Below are 18965 nucleotides of genomic sequence, written 5' to 3' on the forward strand. Positions count from 1 at the left end.
AGGGTTTGGTTCTTGCTCTATATCCGTTGCCGACCAGTGTAATCAGCCTTTGAGAACCAATTTAAGAAAATCTAATAAATACGGCTTCTACTGTGTAGCCACCGCCAAAGGCGTACTAGATTACAACAAAATCGGAATTACAAAAATCGTCGCGTGTAAACCCTAACACCCCGCCTCCACAGGAGATATTTTTCTCTAACTCAATGTCTAACATCTACAACATGACAATTTTTTTTTCTTGGCTGGGCAAATTTTGTTTGGACATTTTATTTCATATGCCTCGTTCGCCAGAGGATGATGTATGATTTTTTGCGGACAAAATTTATTTTATATGCAGTCAATTTTGTATGAATACTTCTTTTTGTTAATTTTTTCAATTTATACATGTACCTATTGCTTGCTTTGTTTTTTTTTTGCCTTCTAAAAAATAAACAACATTTTTTTATAAAAATCAATTATAATATCTGTTAAATAAATTCAAAATAAATAAATAAATTCAAAAATTATATACCATTTCATGAAATCTCATTCAATTCAACATAAAACATTCAAAAATTCGCAAAACAAACAATTATATTTGGTCTTCCGCTACTACGGAGACAACCCTCCTCATGAGAGGACAAAAAATAATGAAAAAACTACACTTCTATAAGAAAAAAAACACATCTGTCAAATTTGTTGTTAGACATCCGTGTTCAGACAAAATCGAAGACACGATTGTCTAACATTAGGTGTGTTTTTTATTACCACCGGGCTTAACTGGTTAAAAAAAAACGCCTCGGGGCTTAGCGAGAAAAATTGGCAGCACTGCATACTAAATGTTCCGAAATCAGCTGAAACAAAAAAATATAAAGTTGTCATATTTTTCGCTTTTAAGCCTGGTACGCTGCTCGCGCTAAATTTTAGCTCCCATACAAATTATCGAAAATTTTTAGCCGAGATAAAATGAGTCCCATACAAATTATCGATAACTTGTATGGGAATTTTATCTTGGCTAAAATTTAGCGCGAGCAGCGTACCAGGCTTTAGGGTTTCTTGTGTGTTTTTGAAAAAAAAAGTTTAACTAACTATTAAATAAATATTTAAAATAATAATTGTCATTCCAAACATCAGTTTTGTTGTTTTTAAACAAATTCTAAACAATTTACGAACAAGTTAATTTGGTAGAACAGATTTAAATCTGTTGAAAAAGTTAAGCCCAGAGAATTCTCCGGGCTAAACAACTAAGCCCAAGGGGCTAAAGTGTTGTTGCATTTAACATGTAAATTGCTTAGCCCCGACTGCGTTTTTTTGTCCAGTAAAGACCGGTGGTAATAAAAAACACACCTATTGAATCGTAACAAAAAATGGCGAGCCTCCACATTTCTTGTTAAGACACGTCAACATGACAAAAATTATCTCCTGTGGAGGAATAGAACAATAAAATTTTATATTCATCTGGAACGTACACACCTCCCACCAAAAATGTCGATCTGGTAGCATTGTTTTTTATTTGAAAGAAAAAAGGTACGCTGTGAAAATTGAAACGGCGTTAAAATCGAAAAAGTTGAAAATTTTATTGTCGCGCAAGTGTTTAACACAAAATAAACTCTATTAAAAGTGTTTATTTGCATATTAAACTAATAAATAACTATAAATTAACAATTATAGTAAACAATTAAATAAATAGTCAATTTCAATTCATTCGAATTAACCAAGTAATTGTATAGTTTTTTTTTCCTTTCCTGTCTACGAAAAACTTGTGCTCAAAAAAAAAAAAAAAAAAAACGAAGTAGAAAAATCGGATATGCGCATGGCTGCGGTCGCAACAAATCGCCGCAACAGCATCCTCCTAAAAGGAAAAAAAATACAATAAAGTTTATGTGTAATTTGGATTTGGTTGAATAAAAAAAAAAATGCAACAATCTCAACTCAGCGCAAAGGAGTATTGAAATTAAAATTTTAATAAAAAATTACGCCTTTGCTGGCAAACCAAAACAACAACAACAAAAAACGTAAGATTGCAATTTAATTGAAAAAATAAAATAAAATAAAAACTACCTTCAAACATACATTTTATTATGCTTTATTATATTATTTTTTATTTGAGAGTATTTTATTTTGCCTACGCAAATTGCGTTTTTTTTTTTTTCAGAGATGAAAATATTTTAATTTGAATGCATTTGTGTTGGTTTAATGTAGTTAATGTGCGTAAATAGTTGCACAATGACACGGAGATGGTACAAGAAAAAGTGCGTGTGCGATTTGTTACACCAACAAGGAGACAATAAAAACGTTGCCTTGGAGGTGACAAGACAACATTTGGTTCTTTTATTCCTTGTAATTTATTTAGTTTTAAGAAAATCTTTGTTACTTTGAATTGATCCTTGAATAAGAATTCATTAGAAATGTACCGAAAAGGAGGACATTTTGTTATATTTTTTTTTTTTTGGAGAGAATTCCTTATTTCATTATAAAACCAAGGAAAGTATCATTATTCATGGTGTGACTCAAACGCTTCAAATTCAATCTTGAAAGGATTCAATTTTACGCCTGGTTTCTACTTATTATCCATTACCGAGAAACATGGGCAGCTGAATGCAATGCTTGTTACTTTTTTTTTTTTTAAATAATATCCACCATTTTTTATTAATAATGTTTTTCCTCATATGAACATTGATTTTTTGACTAACACAAGGATCACTTTTACTCTGAAATCAATATTGTTCCCTGTTAGAAGATTTTTTCAATCCTATTTGCCACCATGTTTTGGATGCTGTTTGAGACTATGAGGTCTTCTTCTGCCATTTTGTTCATCAAGGTTGTATCAATACCTGAGATTCCTCAATTTTCTATAAGAAACACTCGGGGCCGTAACACCGTATCTCCCCTTACTTGTATACGTTTTAATAGCAAATAAAACACCAACAAGCTATAAAAGCTGAATTATCAGCCCTATTCTGCTATTCGATTCACGCGAATGTCTCCAAAAGCAAGCGTTGAAATGGTGGTTTAACTAAATTAAAACAATAATTTTTCTTTAAAATTTTTGAAATACACGCAACGATTTGTCATCGAAAGATACGAGTAGATGTTTTTCAAAACCAAGTTGACGTGATCAATGAAGTTATTCTTTCCATTCACGTGAATCGAATAGCAGAATAGGGCCGAATTTTTCTCATACCAATAGAAACCTGGATAAATACTTCTTCATAATGACCTAAATATACCTACTAACTGTGTATTTTTCAAAGTCATTACCCATAGTACAGGAAATCAGCCTGATTCTGTATGAAGTCTCCCGGGGAGATGCGTTCGGCGAAGGTCTCCCAATCTAAAAGTTTAGAAGAAATTTTGTGCTTTTTCCGCTTTTTCATCATTATTCAAGACAAGGGAACAAAATCAAAGCAGAAAAAGAATGATATTCTTGGAATTTTTCATTTTTCGATTGGAACCTTTCTCTCGAACACATTTCCCAGGATTTTTCATTCAGAATAGGGCATTCCACATTTTTTTTACAGCTTACTACATTTTGTGTTGACGCGTTTGAAAAAAAAAACAATAAGTTGACTGTATTTTAACTGACTTTAGCATTTGACAAACTTAGCCACCATATACTTAAAAAATGGATATCTTCATTATATCAATAAAGATAGGGTATATAATGTTGTTTGTATGAGTAAACGTTCTAAATGTTTTACTGTTAAATCCGTTGTTCCTTAAGGTATTTACTAACTAAATTTATGGAAATGGTGCATTATTAATGATTTAGTTTTAAACATTTGCAATTGTGAAACAATGTGTTTTACAGTCAATAAAAATGTGATGGTCTATAATTATGCGAATAATTTGTCATCACTGTGCAATCCCTCTAGTTTTACTGACCTTTGGATAGTGTTGGACTCAAAAATTACTTTTATCAACCATTTTGGTTATATTTTTAAAATAAACTAACTTGACTTTTGGTTTAATAAAAAGATTTGCTCGAGAATTTCGTAAGTCTCATTCGTAAGATCACATCTTAGAGTATGGTTGTGTTCATGTGTTGCCATATCATGCGGTTCATATAAATAGATTTGAGTCCCTTCAAAGAAGATTTATGAGATTTTGCTTAAAATTTTTACATAGTCAAATCGAATTACCTTGCCACCTTACGCACAACGAATTCAATTAATAAATCTTCCATTTCTAACGAGCCACAGAGCGTATCTACAATTTTGTTTTATTGTCCGAACAATCAATGGATCAATTTCATCTCCATTGATCCTCTGTCGATTTAATTTCATTGCTAGTCAGTCGTTAATCTGTTACATTTTCAGATGATCAAACTACTGTGCTTTGAATTGTTTTTTACTATCTAGTATCTACACAAAATATTCAAGTATAATTCATTCCAGCAATGGCAATGTAAAATCACTTGACTTAAGAAAAATATTATTTATTCACATTATTAGATGTAATTTTTCCTTTTTAATTAATAGTTCGGTTGTTTCGTGCCAGATAACAATCTCATAAGTGATGGTGGATCTCAGCATTTGCTGCACAGTCTTCGGCATTTCTCCAGGGCTTTCGTGGCTCTACCGACTGTTATTTCCAATAATTAGCCATCTTGTGTTATACCTAGATATTTTACCTCTCTCTTCATTTCTGAATCTGAAACAGAAGAACATGCTTGTAATAATTTTCAAAGACAATATAATAATAAACTCACGATAAACATAAAATGGCTTTAAAATAAGTGTTATTATAAATTATGACCCATTTACTAACTATTGTCTTTATGTTGTTTACTTTGTCGGATGACTAGAGCAAATGCATAATAGTCTAGTTTATCTTTTTGTGAAAATTGCAAGAGTTTTTAATGAAATTACTTTGGTGCTGATGCAGATCGTTAGCAACTAATTTGTGGTTAAGCACAAAACAATATTCACGACTGAGTCACAGAGACATGCTTACTGTCTAAAAGACAAGGAACTATAGAATGAATGTTTATTTTTTTAATAAGTAAGCTATAAGCCTAGTAATAAATACAGTAATAATATAATCAGGTAGAAAAATACAAAACAAACAAAATCGATGAACAATATTATTTGGGATAAGAAATATAATATCTGACCAATAGAACTCAAAACAGAGTTTTTTTATGCCAACAATTTCGAGATTTCGTTCGGGACTTTTCATACAATTCAAACTAAAAAAAAAAATTGAATACAAAAATCTCAAAATAGGCTCCAAATTGTTGTTTTAAAGCTTATATTTTATTTATTATTCTTATTAAATTTAGTACTTAAAATACACGTTAAGGTTATAACATTTCGTCCGTTTGTGAAGAACGTTACAAGGATAGAACTGCACAATAATTATATAAGACTTATACAAATAACTCATTCCTGGCCGCGAAACATTCAAGTTCCATTCAAATTTGCCCATTGTCCTTTTCATCCATTTAAGACTTTTACTGTTTTGACATTTATGAGAAGAAAACTCCGAATTCAGAACCTAAATTCTATTCAAGCGATGTTCTTAAAAAAACGAAAATAATAAAATAAAAAAATGTACGACTGGGTCGTGTAGTTTAATGTACCTTTATGCCCGTCGTACACCTAGCGTAAGTTAGTTAACCTTCCAACCACTAACTACGCGAAGAGCCGACATCAGTGATTTAAAAAAAATGGAAATGCCATATTTCTATTATCCGTATTTTTTTAGAAAAACTAAAAACGCATTCTTGTTAGAATTACTTGCACTAATACTGCACTATGTTAAATGTATTCAAAATCGTAATAGCGGATTTCGATAAAATTGCATTAACACGAAAATTTACATACTAACAATTTAATGTACTAACAATATTTTGTTTTAATTTATGGCATCTCGACCGCAAAGAAAACTCTAAACATGTATCCTTTTTATGAGGAAAATGACATTGACTTGTAATACTGCTAACGCAATCTTCATTAAATGCTTGCAATTATGTATGTAGCATCAGGAAATACTAATTAACATTTAAACAACTTGTCAAAATACACACATAAATAGAAGCATCGAAATAAGCTAAAAGCCTGAAACTAATAAGATCCATGCTTTTAAAGTTAGCAAAATGCAAATTAACCGGAGCTGGCAATACTAAAATATGTTTTGTTTGTTCTTTAATAAAATTTATTGGTATATATACATTTCAATATTTCTGACATCTTTTTTTCGGGGGCCTAATACTTTTGGCCAAGACTGTAGGTTTATTTACATTTGACTGAGCATAAGTCATGTGTTTAACATAGTCCCTTAAAGACAACATTTATTAAAATCGAGCAGTTTTTGTCTCAGGTAATTTATATTTATGTAGTTTTATTTCTTATTTCGTTCATAAATACGAATTTTCTTCTTCCATTTAATTCAAAACAGAAAATCAACAATTAAAAAATAAATATGTGGGTAGCGAGGAATAAGATTTGTTGTTTTTTTTTTTTCGCTGCATGGATAGATGTATTTTTATCAACGTCGAGTGATTATATTTATTTATTTATGTTCTTTTTTTTTGTTTACAGAAATCGCGAATATTCTGCAAATAAATAAAACAAAAACAAAAAAAAAAAGGTAAAAAGAAAAGCAAAAACAATAAAGATAAGAGAGAGATTATCAAGAAGAATAGCAACAACTACAAAATTTATTTTTGTATAAAGCATTATTTCGTTTTTCTGATAAATTGGTATGGCTGTTGCATCGCCAAACGATGGAGAATCAATATACTATAATAACCAACAGCCTCTGCAACAACAACAACATCAAATTCAGCAGCAGCAGCAAGAATACTCAGCAATGGGCGAGCCCACAATATCAAATATAAATTTAGTAAGAGGCAATATAATAAATACAACAGAAGAGTCAGGCGCCTCAGTAGGTGGCTTTAGTAACAGTAACAGTAATACAACAGGGTGCAGAGTAGGCACTACGTCGTCGTCGTCTTTATCGAGAGCAACGACTGTCAATAATTCTAGTGGGTTATTAAATAGTATTGGTGTTGGTTTGGGTAGCAGTAGTAGCAGCAGCTTTATGGCGCCAACAAGCGGAGACAGTAACAGTAGCACAACAACAATGCAAAATAGTATTGGTGTTAGTGGAAGTGCCACAGCTGGTGGCATAGTTGGCAGTGGACTTGGTGGAAGTTCCTATCAAATTGGAACAGGATGGGAGGAATTCTGTGACCGACATGCCCGAGCGGCAGCAACAGATTTTGCCAAATCCTGCATTAATTATATTAACACTAATCTAATTGACGATGGACGCATTATTTCGCATAGGAATTTTATGCAAAAATTTCTCGATTCATTTGGCGAGTGCTTTGAGGTGGAATTTACTCGCAGAAGAAATCATTTAAAGGTGGGTGTTTTGTTTTTTTTTGTGGATTTTAAATTGTTTAAATTTTGTTCGTTATTTAAATTGGATTGTTGTTTACTTTTCAGTGTGATTTGAATATTAGACTGAGGTGTTTTATGAAATCTGAAATTGACAATTTATCTATTATTTAGGCTATCGGTGTTGAAGGTAAAATAAAATATATTATGTGACGTGTTACACCTACCTTTTTGTAAAGCCAATACATTTTTTCTTTATATTATTTTCAAATAAAGTTATTTTAGGGAATAGTTTTTGAAAAATTTATTTTCAATTTCAAAATTTTGAAAAAAAAATTCAAGCTATTCATTGGTTTTAAGGGGTCGGTTATAGCGATCAGGAAAATGTATCAGGAAAAAAGAAACAGTATGAAATTGAATATTTTTTCCTGATGGTCGTTTATAGCGATTAGGAAAGCTTAAGTCAGTTTTCACACACAAAATCTACCTACACTCTTTTTTTCCTGATTGAAATACACACGATAATGTTTTTCGATTACAGTGGAGCAGGAAAAATTTGAAACACTTAAGGGGAACGATTTATTTCATTTTGTTTCAAATGTCAATTAGCTCGAACGAAAAATAAATTTGCATCAGGAAAACAAATAAATATTTACATTAAAAAAAAAATTGTTCCATTGTAAATTTTCTTTTCGAAACAAATTTTTTGAGGCATTTATAACACTGGCCAACAAATTTCAACTTTTTAAAATTTTCCAGAAAGATTTATATCTAATTTTATAGATTTTTTTTATTTGTTCAGTAGGTTCAAAAATTATATTGGTTTCTTTCTAGCAGCTCTATTTTTTGAAATATTTAATTTTTCATATTTGGGAATCATAATAATTTTTCAGTTTTCCTTACTTTGAGCGTTTATTAGAATTTTCAAGAAAAGTTTATATTAAAATTAATGTATTTATGGTCAGTAAACCTAAAAATCAAATTCATTTATTTCTAGGAGCTCTATTTTTTGAAATATTTAAATTTTCCACATTATGGGGGTAATTTCGTACTAATTTTAAAACTACATATGCTTATTTTAACTGTTTGTTAACATTTTGCAGAAAATTTTTTGTCGAACCTAATGCATGGGTTCACTAAGCCTAAAAATTACACTGGTTGCTTTCTAGGAGCTCTAGGTTTTTAGATATTTTCATTTTTCACATTTTGGGGGTGATTTCATACTATTTTGTTTAGATTTTATTATTACAAGCGTTTTCAAAGTTTTCTTGGAAAAATTTATTTCGAATGTATTGTGTTTCGGCTCAGTAAGTAAAATAAAAATTCAAAAAAAAATTGTATGAATTTCTATGCCTTTTCATGAATGAATAATTTGAGAACTAGAGCTGCTAGAAAAAAAAACTGATGTTGTTTTCGGAATCAGCACCCTAAATTTAATAAGAAATGATAAACAACGGTCTGGAAATTTTTTATGTGTTGGGCAGTGATAATCGATTGGTATAGCATTTGTGTTTCAAATCGAATTAAAACATCACAAAATAAGTATTTGAAAATTTTTCCTGATTCATTTTCCTGATCGCTATAAATTGGCCAAAGATTGGCTTCCCACTTTGTTGACAGATAAAATTAGATGTCATCAATGTAATTGTCAAATGTAACAGGAAAAAAATGTACAGCCAATTTTCACTCAAAAATTTTGCCGACTTCTTGCAAACGTATGACCTCGTCTAAACACACAATTTTTCTTATTATTATTCAAATAATTGGATGATGTTCTTCTTTTTATTCGTCATTGAGAAAAATTGAAAGTATTTTTTTTTTTTCTTAACCCCGAGAATGAATGCAGGAATAGAAAAAGAGTTGCTAAAATAACAAAGAAAAAACAAAAAATAAGAAAGAATTTTTTGAATTGTTTTTTGTTTTTTAGCAAAAAGAATTAGTTAATAACGGTCCAAAAAATATTTTTTTTTTTATATGAGATGTAGGATTTTATTTGCCATAGTACTCGTATTTTTTTAAAATCAAAACCGTTGAACCGTTTTGAAGATAACCATCCTTTTCCATTTTGGTTGTATGGCAAGTATCGTTAATTTTGGTCCTTAAAACAAATTTCCAGTTTCCTGTCTAGGAAATCTGGCAAACGCATAAGTACCAACTTTGAACTAAATTGATTTGTGTGATTGTTATTTCGAGTTAGATTTTTTTACGAATCCCAAACTTGACCAGTACCTTCATGTCGCATGTAAAAATCGGGCCAGGGAACAAATATACTCTCTAGATATTCGCTTTTGCTCTTAAATTTTGTATTTATGTTTTTTTTTCCACAACCCAATGATTTCATAAAAACTTCCTTCTAAAATAAAATTTCATACCCTCTCAACCTTGTAAACAGACAATTTTAAATGGGAAGACAAAAAATTGTTGGTCGACTTTCTACCACTGATTTGTCTAATATTGTCAACAAAATCTAGTCCACTTTTATAAAAACATTAAGGGCGGAATTCATAGTCGTCACTCAAGTTGAGAAATATCTTAGGCATTCGCTCAAGCACTGGAGTTGAAATTTTTTTCAAGTAAACGTCTGAGAAGTCTTTTTTACTTGAGGAAACGGTTGACATTAAAAGGCAAGTGTCATTGCGAGCGTTTGGTTTTTGTATTTAACAATTAAAATTTTTACCAATTTTAAAATAAAATAAATGAATCGCGAATATTTGTTTGAGTTGTACGAGTTGAAAGACGAATTCGACGAGTATGTTGGCGAATTATTAAAAAAAATGTTTTTTTTTGACAGTTAATTCAAATCAGTCAAATTTTCGAGTTTGAGAAAAAAATTTCCTCAAGACGAGATTTTTCTTTACTCAAGTGACAGCGCTATTTTCAATTCCCTTGAGCGATTGCTTGAAATATTTCTCAACTTACTGGAGTTGAGAGATAATCTTAACTCGAGTAACGACTATGAATTCCGCTCTAATAGATTAACCAAAGTAAACAAAATAAGTTGACCTTTTTCGCTTGAATCTGATAATATTGATAAAATAGCGAGGTACTGTATTAGGATAAAAGTGATTATCTCATGGTCAGATAATCGCGCCATTATGAAATTCGCAATGAATCGTATATCATTTTCAACTTTCTCTTATTGCGGGCAAAATTGACAAAGTATGATTATGAAATTGACTTCTTGAAGCAATCACCTGTACTGACCGGCAACAATATCATTTTCATTTCATAATCAGCCTAATTATGAAATTTATTTATGAAGCATTAAAAATATTTCATTCAAATACATTATGCCAAAAAAAAAAAACAAAATTGATGTTGATAACGCTTGTATTATTTAATATTTGATATTATGATGTACCATCTATGTATGTCAATACAGATCATATTGTGTGGGATATACATACATACAACCATTGAACAGAAAAGATATGTCCTGAAATATAATTTAACTTTATTTATTTTTATTTCCTAATTTTCAGGCTGGCAATGGAACCGCTGTCGTTCCAGAAGAAAGTGATATATCCGAAGAACAAGCTTCGCCTAAAATTTTTCCTAAAGCATTTTTCCGCCGACTATCGTTCAAAGGATTACGCAAAGGAAAGGTTAGAATTTTATTTTCGCATACCTTATTAAACCATTAACCTCAAAAAAACAGGGGCATTTTTTAAAAACGCAATTGAAATTTAGAATTTTCTCTTTTTACAGGCATTGTTTCATAGAAATTCAGATGATTTAGATGCCACAACAAGCAGTAGCAGTCGGGCAAATAAAACTAAATTAGCTAAAATTGTTGTTGAATGCCGCAAGGAGGGTATTGTTAGTTTTTTAACACCTGAAAGCTTAGATCAGCCATCAGCAGGTGCTCAAAAATGGGAGAAATGTCGACTGGCATTAGTTAAGGCTGTAGGTGGTTATATGCTGGAATTTTATTCTCCACCAAAATCTCAAAAGGTAATTTTTAAAACAACTTTAAAACTTAAATTAAGAAGATTCATTTACAAATTTGATTTAATTTGAAAATGTATTTCTTTTAGCCAAAAAGTGGTGTTTTTTGTTTCCTAATATCAGAAGCTCGTGAGACAACCGCATTAGAAATGCCCGATCATGAGAATACATTTGTACTCAAAGCAGACAACAATATGGAATATGTCATTGAAGCCCACGATACAGATGACATGCGCAGTTGGCTAGCGACTATTCGCTATTGCATGCGTAGTCCTCCAACGCAACAGCCAACACTTGAAATGTCTTCTGATGCTGGATCAGGAACACCAGGAATGCAAAATTCATCTAATGCAAATACATCGAACACCATTAATCCGGCTACAAGCCATCAGCATCCATCGGCATTCATCAGTAACAATGCAACATCACAGCCTATTAATGTTCCAACGACTTCTGCTACAAGTGATACCCTAAATTCGGTTAGTGAAGGAGGTGCCAGCAGTCCAGTACCTGAAATACCGCCACGACGTCAAGGCGAACAACGTCTGTCGGCATCGAGCAATTTTGAATTGACCGAAGGTGATCTGGAAGGTTCCGAACTTAATGTAGCCGATTTGACAGCAGAAATGCGTCAATATCCTTGGTTCCATGGAACGTTGCCCAGATCGGAAGCAGCACGAATGGTGCTTCATTCAGAGGCAGCTGGACATGGCTTTTTCCTAGTGCGACAAAGTGAGACCCGAAAGGGTGAATTTGTGCTCACATTTAATTTCCAAGGCAGAGCGAAACATCTTCGAATGACGCTTACTGAATCGGGTCAGTGTAGAGTGCAGCATTTGTGGTTTCCATCAATACAGGAAATGCTCGAACATTTTCGACACAATCCAATTCCATTGGAATCAGGCGGTACATCAGATGTTACATTGACCGATTGGGTTTACAACAGAGGCATGCCATACAGTGGAGGAGGAGGAGAAAACTTTATTTCTGATGGAGGGGCGAGCAGCGGTCATCCGCAACAACATCCATCCCCCAGACATGTGAGATAGCCAAAATTTTGGAGTCAATTCAGTGTCAGTGATGCTTTTATTGTTTTTATTTTAATTTTATTTTTTTATTTAAAATTTTTTATTGATTTTTATTTATTTTTTTTTATTTTATTTTCCATTGACAAAAGAAACAGTTTCAAATTTTTTGTACAAACTGGTTACTTATTCCTTACCTCCTGAATTCTTTTAAACAAGAAAAAAGAAATAGATCTAAGGCGAATTATGAGAATCGGGCAGGGAATTTTTATTATTGACCTATTCCATATTGAAGTCCTCAATGATTCTTTTGTTTGTTTGTATCATCATAATTTTGTATCCCGAGTAGTGAAATGTTAAAATGGTTACATTTCTAGAGCAATCAATTAGGTTAATTATCGAGCCATACTTACAAAAAAGATTTCATTCATGCTTTTTGGTTACATGCACAAAAGATAAAAAAAATCACTCGTTAAGAGTTTTTATCCCGAAGTTTTCCCATAGCTAAAGAACTTTTGTGAACAGATTTAAAGTAATTTGTTTTCTTCTTGGAACCATTCATTAAGAAAGTCTTGTAATTGTCTTACCCTTTTTAAGTTAATCGAACAGGAAAATCCTATTCACATTCCAAAAATCTCTGGCTATAACCTTTTCAGTAGAGCTGATCGACAGTGCTCTTTTTTGAGCGGAACCACAGGCTTTCATTCATTGTTTCGACTGTTGTTTTGTTTTAGCGTATACTGGGTATACTGGTGGACTCAAGTCTCGTACAAGGGTTAAAAATCGTCAATGAAATTGGGCTACTAGTGTGCTATTATGTTGTTTTGAAAACAGAATACCTACGTTATAGTACGATGAAATAGACAGAATGAGTACTAACATTTTTAGAAACCTTCCTACTACGCCGGAGCCGACAACTTCATATGCCATTTTAATTTTGATTGCATTATTTATTTATTTTTTGTCATTGACGAGTTAAGAGTTCAGGTTTTTAACGTGGAATGCGATTTTTTCTGAGCTCGTAGTTCTGATCGATTTCTGAACAAAAAAGATACACAATTTTATTTATAGTTTTTGTGGGTCCTCCATTTTGGACTCTTTTTTTTGGTATGAACTCCAATTATAAAACTTATAAATTTTACGTTTGTGGCGTATCCATTTTATATTAATTTAAAACATTTAAAATGTAATAGCCAGAAATTCACCAACAAAGACGCCAATCATCGTCAACGACTTCCTAATTTTACTAGCGTTAACATTGTCAGGCAGTAAGACACCTTTGCATCATTAGTATTTTTTTTTCGGCATCAACCTTAACTTAACCTTAAAAACTTAATAATTGCCTCAAAAAAGTTGGAAAAAAAAAGAAAAAATACATTTTAATATTTTAAAGTTGAATAACTTCGAAACGCGGCGGTTTATGAAAATTAATAAGATCTTTTTTAATACTAATATTAAGGGCTGTAATTTTTACAGATTTTTTTTTGAATCAGTCTAATTGTACAACCTGAAATCAATTTACAAATAATTTCTTCTTTTTTCTCTTAATTTTCTTACCTGTCTATTTTCATAGTTCAATGCTTGCTCTTCCCACTTCACAATATAAATATTCATTGTCCATCGTCATTCTGCACAAGCGGACGAGCTTGGGTGGGATGTCCACAGTAGACATGCCCACATTATACAGCTCGTAGATATTTTTTTTTAGTCACTTATATTTTTACTTCCGATGGGCCCTGTAGACAAAGTAAATAATTCGAAAAAAATGGAACAATCAGATGATAGAGAATGTGAAAAAGTGGGTCCCTCAATTCAGTCTGTCTGCCTCTATCTCAAGCTACGGCCATAACCATTGTAGCGATTTAGTTCAAACTCGGTAATACTAAAATATATCCAAAATGGAAAAGCTCATTTCTCTCAAAAAACGGTTCTAACGGTCCTACTTTTGAAATCAAAAACATATTTTTTTTAAACCATGTTTTTGATTTCTGACTTTCACGTATACCATTTAACTGATTTCAACGAAAATATTATCTAAGTTATTGGATTTCGTATCATATCTTTCTAGATGTTAGAAAGGATACTGAGTTGTGAGTTGTGGTCACAAAACCAGGTTTTCGTGACGGTTTCAGTACCAGTACCGATGCATCTGTAAAGAAATGATGTGAACTTTCTCCAAAATGATTCATTCTATTTCTAAGGGCAAGGTGGTTAGAAAAACAAGAATCTTCAAACTCAGAATCTTTAATTACCAAGTTTATTTGTGTTTTTGTTAAAGATTTCCTTGTTATTATTTTTTGCATGTGATCTTTCGTTTATTTACAACAGATATCTTTCTCTCAATTAAAAGTTAGTTTAAGATTCATCCATCCAACGACCTTCCCTCATCCATTGCCTCATTAAGTTTTTGTTTTATGGATAATATTTGGGTCGCGATAATCAAAACTGTAATAGGGTTGGCATCCAACATTAATTTTTTCGAAATTTTGTGTTTGAAAAATTAACAGACCTATAGTATTTTGCCCACTTAAGAATTTTAGCGCGGATCTTGATTAGGGAAGGTCGACGTATGGCGAGATCTTGTTCTAATAGCTGGGCATTTGATTAAATTCAAATGAAACAAAAAATAATAGAGTCAAACTGTTTTTTTTTCCCTTAAAAGTTATTTTAAATTTATTTATGAACTTGTAGACAACGTTAAACTTTACTTGTTATTATAAAAATCTAATCTTAAAAACACACACACACGCAGATTTTGCTTAATTATTTTTTTTTATTTTTCATTTCTATTTTTTACAACAGGATCAACAAGTTATCACAATGAATGGAAGTGTTCGTCTTAAGACATGTGATATTGAACTGCCATTGGTACATCATTTGCCTAATAATTTTAATAATAACAATAACTATAACCATCAACAACAACATTCAAATAACATCAATAATAATAATAATAGAAATTCACCAAGTTTCCAAGTGAATGTCTTGCAATTGCATGGTCATCAGCAAAATTCATCACATCATCAACAACTTCATCATCATCTACTTCAACAGCAACAACAACAGCAGCAACAACAACTACAACAACAACAAAATCAACATCATCAGCAGCAACAACAACAGCATCATGTACCAACAATTCCATCAGCTCCACCATCCCAACAACAACAACATCAACAGCATCAATCACAGACACAAGGTGGTGCAAATAATGAAGTTGAAATTGGAAGAGCAGTGGATAATCAATATAGTTTTGTATAAATCAACAATAACCAACAACAACAGAACAAAACTAAGACAGGTACTAGATTTAATTCTATTGATATGTTTAGATAAAGAAAAGATTATAGTGCAATTTGATAAAATATTAAGTAGTATAGAAAAATATAATACAAAAAATCGTATATTCCTATAAAAAAAAAAAATTATTAGTCTAATTTATATCTTCTCTAAGATCTCAAAAATACCCGTTTTTATCAAAAACTATCGAATCTTTCTTGTGTCAAAATTCACAATTTTGAATAGTTTTTGACCTCGGATATTATTGCGAATGTTGAGAAATATAAAGTTACTAATAGAAAGTGAGCTGAGTTATTGTTTAATATCTTCATATAAATCAAAATAATTTGAATCAAATATACAACAAGTCAATCTATAAAAATAAAACGGAACTAAAATGAAACCAATGAAAGCAAAATAAGAAAATCGTACTCACGAAAGTCTGCAGAATGCAATTACAGTCGTTTTATTGTGTTGTATTTAATCCTTTACGAGCTTTCCTTAAATTAATTGCATTAAGCCATAATTTTTTTTGCATTTTTTAAAATTTTAATTTATAAAATTTGGTCAAATAAGATTTCGGTGAATTAAGTTTGCACTGTAATTCTGCATTATTCGGTGATTTAATCTAATCTACAGTAGTTTGTAACGAGTGGTTTCGGCTTAAGACCATCGCTAGTATGATTCATACGCTGTAGCTCGTCGGTCGTTGAGGTGGTTCGTTCACCTGTAGTTCATCACAAAAGAAAATTTCATACCTGGCTTATTTGTCTTTAAGACATGTGAGAATTTTGCTACTCTTCACTGTAAATGGTGTCAAGACGACCCTTACTTAGTTAACATTTAAAATCTAAGCCTGATCACACTCAACATTTTCCCTGTCATCTCTTTCATTAAATTTACTAAAAACTTCAAAGGGTAACGGCCAAAAGGATTAGGACCTGGTGATGGCATTCGTTAAGAAGAATTTTATAGGGAACTGAAATAGCTTCGATATTAGGGTAGGACCGGTTCGAATGTCTGGCGTGTCAGAGAAACGAAAGTCACAACATACACCGATTTTATTAGATACAAAAATAAAAAATTCTATTTTTTTTAAGGCGCGAATAACTTTTACCATTGGCATACTCATGAGCCCGTAGTTTCTCTTCTATTTCGAATATTTTTGTAAAATTTGTTCAGCATCAGAAGTGATATATTGTTAACGAAATAATACAAGTATTTTTTAGTTATTGCATTTAATAAATAATTGGCAGTATTTTTATTTAGCCTCTTAAAAAATGCACTTTTTCATACAAAAACTTGAAACAAATTTTTTTTTCTAAAAAAACCAAAAACAAAACTTCATAAACTTAAAGCTAAAATGTACAGGAACAATACAAAATTAACATTCACCACCAGAGGTTTTTTCGTGGCAGTCGGGACAAACCATTATTGCATGTTCCAAACAAAAATAAGTCTTGCAAGAAACGCAATTGTATCGTGTCTTTTAGTATTATTAGCCGAAGATTCTGGTCCATCTAACTTACATATATCAGTAATCCTTTGTCTTAGCGATCGCGGCAGACACGTGATATTAGCCCGTTTCCTCAAATGTACATTAATGAAATCATATGATAAAGCTTCCAAGAATGTTCTGCGGTTGATTTTTTTATTCTGATTATTGAAACCATATATGACGTATGAATTTATACCCGCTACGTTCATCAGGCTATAAAAAATCACCATCGGCCATTTGTTGGTACCCCTTGCAACATTGTAAGTTGCACACATTTTGTCAACCGTAGAGAGCCTGAGATGATAATGGATTATAATGCGACAAAAGGAGGCGTAGTCCTTTTGTCGCATTAAAATCCATTATCATCTCAGGCTCTCTTCATTGATTTCTTCATTATCATGCATACTTGATACAAGTAGAACATTCTTGTTCTTTTTTGGCACATAGGAAACAAATTTACTCGACATTGGTCGAAGAGAGGTCACTTAAATGCATGAAAAACATACCGGTTTTGAACAAGTGAAGCAAGTAGGCATCTTGCCCTTGGCACAAAGTTGAATAGTTTTGGGTCTTTAATTAAGTGGACATAAATAGCATATTTTCCTCTTAATTCTCTTCAGCTTAAGAGATTCCTCACTTTCTGGAGCAACTGGTTGAAGCTTCCGAACCGTACTAATTTGTATCCTCAGTTGTTTAGGCAGTTTTTTGGTGTAATATCTCTCTTTCATATGGGGCTCACACAAAATCTTCGCAAGCGTTTTCAAAAATACTATTCTCGTCACATTTAAGGCTATTACATGGCTATGCTTGATAATATAAGCATTCAATGTACTCATATCCAAGAACCTATAAAAATACAGGCATTGGCCACCGACGAGATCTGCGACTGCTTGAATAAACTCAGCACATTTAGTCGACAGAATCCACACCACCTTTTGTACTATTGTAATGAAGATACGAGAATGACAGATTTGTTTTTCTTTGTGAAATAGCTCACCATTATCGTATCTTTTGTGAATTCGAATAGCATTGATTCGAGTTGTCTATTTTTGTTAGGTAAGAAGTCTTTCGGAATTTCTCTTTTATTTTTCCTCACGGTCAGACCTTTGAAAATCATCACATTAACTAGCTCCATTGAAGTGTACTAATTGTCGGTTTTTATGTTACGGTTTGAATTCAAAATGGGCTGGCATAAGCAAAGACAAGCTTGCACTTGTATTGGAAGTTCCCTTTCTTTCGCTGTCTAAGTAAGGCAATGAGAATTCTTTCCGCAGTACAAATAGGTATTGAGCGCGTAATGTGTTTTAGAATCTGCAAGGCATTGCGTATCCGCCCACTCACACTCGTCGGCTAACTGAAAAAATGTAACAAGAAGCGGAAAGAGCTACTTCGACCGCAGCGTTAAATGAGTAACAGGCATTTGAAGTTTGATCGTGGATCGATGCAACACACCGACTGTTTTTCATTTCTTTATCAACTTCTTTTTTTTTTTATCAATTCTCACACATTCTCTATTTCATGACTTTTACGTAGCCAATCTAACAGAGATCAATTGATACTGTGTGGTGAGCTAAACGCTAGTATATTTCTTTAAACTTGAATCCTTATAAATGGATCTACTACCCCATGCTGTATGATGTGCGTTTGAAACTTTATACACGGATCTACTTCCCCATACTGTGTGGTGAGCGTTTAAAAGTATATTTCTATACTTGAATCCTTATAAATGGATCTACTACCCCATGCTGTATGATGTGCGTTTGAATTTTTCGAGGCTGTAACCGAAAAGATTGGGGTTCGGAGCTTCACTTATTATTTTAATTTCGAGGGGAAATTTACCGATTTTTAGAAAATTGAATTCCAAAAGTAATCCGAAGAATCTAG

At 32.0% G+C, this 18965-nt stretch overlaps 1 protein-coding gene across 3 annotated transcripts; it reads left to right on the forward strand.

Moving 5' to 3' along the window:
- Positions 1-1517: 1517 nt before the first annotated feature.
- On the forward strand, positions 1518-16874 carry LOC129913646 (SH2B adapter protein 2). Of its 3 annotated transcripts, none has more exons than XM_055992418.1 (6): positions 1519-1994; positions 6525-7356; positions 10814-10936; positions 11022-11285; positions 11369-12319; positions 15107-16874. In XM_055992418.1, exons 2-6 carry the CDS (start codon positions 6688-6690, stop codon positions 15563-15565), a joined length of 2466 nt encoding a protein of 821 aa, XP_055848393.1. In that variant the 5' UTR covers positions 1519-1994; positions 6525-6687; the 3' UTR covers positions 15566-16874. The 3 variants fall into 3 exon arrangements, with proteins under 3 accessions (XP_055848395.1, XP_055848393.1, XP_055848394.1); XM_055992419.1 differs by having other exon boundaries at positions 11040-11285; XM_055992420.1 differs by lacking the exon at positions 15107-16874 and having other exon boundaries at positions 1518-1994; positions 11369-12351.
- The last annotated feature ends 2091 nt before the right edge of the window (positions 16875-18965 follow it).

Source organism: Episyrphus balteatus, chromosome 3 (assembly GCF_945859705.1).
Source record: "Episyrphus balteatus chromosome 3, idEpiBalt1.1, whole genome shotgun sequence".
NCBI classification, from domain to species: Eukaryota; Metazoa; Arthropoda; class Insecta; order Diptera; family Syrphidae; genus Episyrphus; species Episyrphus balteatus.

Coding starts and splice junctions, on each gene's coding strand:
- LOC129913646 (XM_055992418.1), top strand. CDS start 6,688: ATGGCTGTTGCATCGCCAAACGATGGAGAATCAATATACTATAATAAC. Junction 7,357..10,813: donor GCAGAAGAAATCATTTAAAG/GTGGGTGTTTTG, acceptor CCTAATTTTCAG/GCTGGCAATGGAACCGCTGT. Junction 12,320..15,106: donor AACATCCATCCCCCAGACAT/GTGAGATAGCCA, acceptor TTTTTACAACAG/GATCAACAAGTTATCACAAT.